The sequence below is a fragment of the Chanodichthys erythropterus genome, chromosome 11 (genome assembly GCF_024489055.1).
Source record: "Chanodichthys erythropterus isolate Z2021 chromosome 11, ASM2448905v1, whole genome shotgun sequence".
NCBI lineage: Eukaryota > Metazoa > Chordata > Actinopteri > Cypriniformes > Xenocyprididae > Chanodichthys > Chanodichthys erythropterus.
Genome location: NC_090231.1, coordinates 37940538 through 37946975, shown reverse-complemented (window position 1 = coordinate 37946975; position 6438 = coordinate 37940538). Strand labels below are relative to the sequence as shown.

At 39.2% G+C, this 6438-nt stretch overlaps 1 protein-coding gene across 1 annotated transcript; it reads right to left on the bottom strand.

The window, feature by feature from the left end:
• Positions 1 to 736: 736 nt before the first annotated feature.
• Positions 737 to 1852, bottom strand: sstr1b (somatostatin receptor 1b). The gene has a single exon (XM_067400934.1). It carries the CDS (start codon positions 1850 to 1852, stop codon positions 737 to 739), a length of 1116 nt encoding a protein of 371 aa, XP_067257035.1.
• Between the last annotated feature and the right edge of the window lie 4586 nt (positions 1853 to 6438).

Below are 6438 nucleotides of genomic sequence, written 5' to 3'. Positions count from 1 at the left end.
TAGAATCTTTCTGGGCATTTGAAAGTGTAAACTTAACTTGCTGTCAATTGGATTTTATCAAAAATATCTTAATTTGTTTTCTGAAGATGAATGAAGGTCCAAGGGGTGTAGAACGACATGAGGGTGAGTAATTATTGACATTATTTTCATTTTGGGTGAACTAACCTTTTAACCCGCTGGTGTTGTATGGATTACTTTTATGATGGATGGATGCACTTTTTGGAGCTTCAAAAACTTGAGCACTATTCAATGCCATTACAATGTTGGGAAGAGCCAGGATATTATTTAATATAGATTTGATTGTGTTATATACACCTAGGATGGCTTGAGGGTGAGTAAATTATGGGATAATTTTCATTTTTGGGTGAACTATTCTTTTAAATAATGGTATGAGCTCTCAGCCAGTGTAACATTTATTTGCCAGTTGGTACTGCACTCCATGTCTCAATTAATGTAATTAATTTTGGGTTAGTTCGCCCAAAAATGAAAATTCTGTCATCATTTTCTCACCCTCATTTCATTTTAAACATGACTTACTTTCTTCTGTGAAACATAAAATATTTTGTCCAAGCAATGGAAGTCAATGGTAACCAAAAAGATTCTTCAAAACATTGTCTTTTCTGTTCTACAAAAGAAAGTCAAACAGGTTTGAATCAACTTGAAGGTATGTAAATGATGAATTTTCTTTTTTTGGTTTCTATCTCTTGAAACTCTAACACACTCACTGAATAGCATCTCACAGAGTGGTTGTACGAGACGTGCAGGTTCCATTACGAAACACCATGTCCGAGGCTAAACACTCCTTTGGAAAGTCCTGTGGGCCACATGTGGTCTGACGCCGTAGGGCCACAGCACAATAGTCCACCTGCTCAGCATCCAGCCCATTCTCCAACCAGCGGAAGCAGATGATACGCTGGAACGAGCGGCGGAAGTTGTCGGACACAAATCCATAGAGAATGGGGTTGGCGCCACTGTTAGCGTAGCTCAGAATGACAAATAGCTGAGTCACCATGGGGTCCGGCGGTTTGCGGAACACGCTGATCAGCTGCACAATATAAAACGGCATCCAGCAGAGCACGAAAACGGCGACCACCAGCAACACCATACGTGTGATCTTCTTTTCAGAGCGCCGTCGCTGTAGCCAGCCCGCTTTGAGGCCCACCGCCCGCATGCGCACCACAATCAAGCAGTAGCACATGCAGATGGCTGCCACTGGGAGCAAAAAACCTAGTAGAAATGTGTAGACCACAAATGCTTCTGACCATGAAGCCTCCGGCCATAGAAAGTTGCAGTCCACTCCACCATCCTGTGCCGGAACAGTGTCCGCAAAAATGATGATGGGCAGAATAACAAGCAGTGAAAGTCCCCACACGCAAACGTTGACCACTTTTGCGACAGTCGGACGACGGTAGCGAGCCGCTTTGATAGGGTGCACCACGGCGATGTAGCGGTCCACACTCAGCACGGTCAGGCAGAAAATGCTCGTGAACATGTTGATGCCGTCCACGCTGAGAACCAATCGACACATGAGCGAGCCAAACGGCCAGTGATGCACTGCGGCCGAGGTCGCCAGGAACGGGACGCTCAACATGAAGAGTTCATCCGCAATGGCAAGATTGAGAATGTAGATGTTGGTGGCCGTCTTCATCTTGGCATACTTGAGAATGACGTAGATGACCATGGCGTTTCCTGTGACACCGACACAGCACACTAGTGCATAGATGGAGGGGATGATGATCTTGCTAACATCAGGTTCAGGTTCATAATAGTCATAGTCACCAGTAGAGTTAGAAGGGAAACCCGTTGAGAAAATGAAGCTCTCGCTGCCATTGTATCCAGCAAGTTCAGCCATTTTATATTGTATGGTACTGTATTTGAAATGTGTTGCACCCAAATCGGGCCTCTTAATTTGTCACAATAAAAGAAACGGAATATCTCCAAGTATTTTTTTCTTCAACCTTCAAGTGTCCTTGAAATTTTTTTGTGCCAAACCAATCGTCAGGTCGACCCAGCAGTCTCATCTCCAGCTCCTAAGGGACTTGGCTTCAGAACTCAAAATATCTGAAGTAATAAGCAGAAAAATTGAAATCTGAAGGCTAAATTGTTGCATCTGCAGAATTTTATGTATGAGCTTTCCTCTTCGATTCCTAAGCAAACCTGTGCTCATCTATGAGAGTGTGCAGGTGTTGAAGGGCATGGCTCACTGAGCGTCATTCAACTTCTCACTCTTGGCAGGGGAAAGGCATTCCAGCTCATTAAAAAGAAATTGAGTCTGTGAATCAAAGTATTACGATGTTACTCTCCATGTGCTCTTGCCTCAAAGAACAACCTCCCAGTGGAGAATTGATCCACAGCATATTGTTGAATCAAGATTAGTTCATCTAGAGTTGAAGCTGTTCCATCGCACCATCATAAAAAGAGGCGTTTAGGAGGTCTATCACAGTTTGCTTCGTCTCACTGATACTTCGTTCTCCAGGTGTCATTAAAGCCTATAAAAAGAAAAACCTTGTTAGTTAAAGACACTGATAGCAATCATAATGTCTATACTGCTTTCTCAAAAAAAAAAAAGTGAAAATATCGAATATATCTATCCTTAAAACGACAAACTAAAAAGATAAATTTACTTAGGAATGCTAAAATTTTTACTTTAAGGGCCAGATTTAGTAACAGCTTGCGCGAGCGCAAACCCTTTTTTGGCATTAAAAAAATATTGTTGGCAGTGCAAAATTAGTGCTGAAAAGGTGTTGACTGAGTTGTTTTTGCGACTGACCTTATTGCATATGCATTTGTAGGAGTTTCCCTTTCAGACACAAAATTTATGGGAGGAGAGTATTTAAATGAATCAGGCAATGTGATTTACTAATGTTTGCGCTAGTCAATTTACTGGTATTTGCAGCATTATTTAACACCCAAAAAAAGCTATCTTAACCCATTTTGTGACATGGCTGCAGTTGCTGCTGCTAGGAGGAGACACAGCAGAGAACAGAGAGCATGTGGTAGAAGGGAGTAAATATTTTCCACTCGTATTAATTTGACAGAGGAAGACTTTATGCGATCATATCATTTGCCAAGCCATGTTGGCCTATATATATATATGTGTAAATGATATTATAGGCCTATATGTGTACGTGTTTGTCAGATTACATGTAACAATTTGTGCCTGTGTCGAACTGCACCTGATTAGAGCATCAGCTCTGCTTATTTGTGTCCCAATGCTAATTTGCGCTGCTCTTGTTAGATTGCGTTGGTCATTATGTAAATGATTTGATTGCGTCTGTGTTCTTTAATTTGCGCGTCAGCAGTAGATCACGCGTAAAACTTGCCACTCCCATCGGCGCATTTGTGGAATTGTGCTCTCATGTTAATTTGCCCCTTTTAGTAAATCTGGCCCTAAGTTGATAATTTTTACCCTTATTTGCTAATAGTTATTTATTTTGATGATCCACTTTAGACATTCCACTAACTACACTCTAAATAAAAGCAATTGGGTTGTTTTAACCCAGAGGTTGGGTTAAAATATTGCCTAAACTGCTGGGTAGTTTTATTTAACTCCACTATTGTTTAAAAATTACTGTATTGCTTGCTTAAAATTAACCCGATTAAAGGATTAGTTCACTTTCAAATGAAAATTAGCCCAAGATTTACTCACCCTCAAGCCATCCTAGGTGTATATGACTCTCTTCTTTCTGATGAAATAAATACAAACCCGATTCCAAAAAAGTTGGGACACTGTACAAATTGTGAATAAAAACAGAATGCAATGATGTGGAAGTTTCAAATTTCAATATTTTATTCAGAATACAACATAGATGACATATCAAATGTTTAAACTGAGAAAATTTATTATTTTAAGGGGAAAATAAGTTGATTTTAAATTTCATGGCATCAGCACATCTCAAAAAAGTTGGGACAAGGCCATGTTTACTGTGCCACTGTGTGTTACTGTCCCCTCTTCTTTTTATAACAGTCTTCAAATGTCTGGGGACTGAGCAGACAAGTTGCTCAAGTTTAGGAATAGGAATGTTGTCCCATTTTTGTCTAATACAGCCATGATGTTGTAATTGATGCAGTATGTGGTCTGGCATTGTCATGTTGGAAAATGCAAGGTCTTCCCTGAAAGAGACGACGTCTGGATGGGAGCATATGTTGTTCTAGAACTTGGATATACCTTTCAGCATTGATGGTGCCTTTCCAGATGTATAAGCTGCCAATGCCACACGCACTCATGCAACCCCATACCATCAGAGATGCAGGCTTCTGAACTGAGCGCTGATAACAACTTGGGTTGTCCTTGTCCTCTTTATTCCGGATGACATGGCCTCCCAGTTTTCCAAAAAGAATTTCAAATTTTAATTCGTCTGACCACAGAACAGTTTTCCACTTTACCACAGTCCATTTTAAATGAGCCTTAGCCCAGAGAAAACACCTGCGCTTCTCGATCATGTTTAGATATGGCTTCTTTTTTGACCTATAGAGTTTTAGCTGGCAACAGCGAATGGCACGGTGGATTGTGTTCACCGACAATGTTTTCTGGAAGTATTCCTGAGCCCATGTTGTGATTTCCATTACAGTAGCATTCCTGTATGTGATGCAGTGCCGTCTAAGGGCCCGAAGATCACGGGCATCCCGTATGGTTTTCCAGCCTTGACCCTTACGCACAGAGATTGTTCCAGATTCTCTGAATCTTTGGATGATATTATGCACTGTAGATGAAAATAACTTCAAACTCTTTGCAATTTTCCTCTGAGAAACTCCTTTCTGATATTGCTCCACTATTTTTCGCCGCAGCATTGGGGGAATTAGTGATCCTCTGTCCATCTTGACTTCTGAGAGACACTGCCACTCTGAGAGGCTCTTTTTATACCCAATCATGTTGCCAATTGACCTAATAAGTTGCAAATTGGTCCTCCAGCTGTTCCTTATATGTACATTTAACTTTTCCGGCCTCTTATTGCTACCTGTCCCAACTTTTTTGGAATGTGTAGCTCTCATGAAATCCAAAATGAGCCAATATTTGGCATGACATTTGAAAATGTCTCACTTTCAACATTTGATATGTTATCTATATTCTATTGTGAATGAAATATAAGTTTGAGATTTGTAAATTATTGCATTCCTTTTTTATTCACAATTTGTACAGTGTACCAACTTTTTTTGGAATCGGGTTTGTATATGAGAAATATTAATAAGCACTTTCTTCAGCTCATACTACTGACCCCTGTTCACTGCCATTATAAAGCTCAGATGCATCAGGATATTTATTAACATATATTTGATTGTTTTCAACAGAAAGAAGAAAGTCATATACACCTAGGATTGGTTGAGGGTGAGTAAAGCTTGGGCTAGTTTTCATTCGAAAGTGAACTAATCCTTTAATATTAATATATTTAATAAATGAACATTTATTAATAAGTTTAATGAATTAAACAATAAACATTTGTCAAATTGCTTATTAATAGATGGTCACCTTTTGATTATTATTGTTTCCTCTAGTAATTATGCATCTTATTTTTAATTTTGGGTTAATTTTAAGCCAGCCATATAGTAATTTTTAAACAATAGTTGGGTTACATAAAACTACCCAGCAGGTTGGTCAATCATTTTACCCAGCCGCTGGGTTTGTCCATTTTCAACCCAACTGGGGTTGTTTTTAATCCAGCATTTTTGAGAGTGTATAAGTAACTTTGCAACTACATGTCAACTATCTGCTTAATATCTTTCAACACTTTTTTGATGATCCCATGACAGACTTTCTACTTCATGACAGACATGTACTTTCCAAGTACATGTCAAATTATTCTACTAACCTGAACCCTAACATAACAGTCTAATACTCTGAGACTGCAACATGTAGTTGCAAATTCATAAGTTAGTTGATATGTAGTTGTACATATAGTTAGTACAGTGTCTAAAGTAGACTATTAAATAAAGTGTTACAAATTTTATACTAAGTAAACAGAAATTTAGTATTTCATTTAAGGACATTTTACTAGAAAAGACAAAATTTTACTGCTTGAAAAAATAAATATGGTTTGTGTCTACATCTATTTGCTCTGTATATAAATTGGATTCAGAGATATTAGAAGTGAGATATACTTGTCATCCTTTGTGATTGTGGATGCATGAGTGTGTGTGAAGGCTTTCTCAGCCATCCCCCCTTTCAATTAGAAGACATGAAGACGCAGAGACACCTTTGACACCAATCTGTTTGCTGACAAAGAGCAAACATCCTGCTGTAGGACTTGGCCATGGTGATGCCAACTAAATGAGAAAGTAATGAAAAGGAGAGGACAGAAAACACTAACCCCTGCACCTCCTCACAGCTCGAGCTGTGCAGCCAGTGCCCCATATCATCCAAAAAGCAAATGCAATGTTAAGCACAAATCTGGTAAGCTAATAATACGAATGGTTTGGAATACAAATGGCTTTGTACTTGCC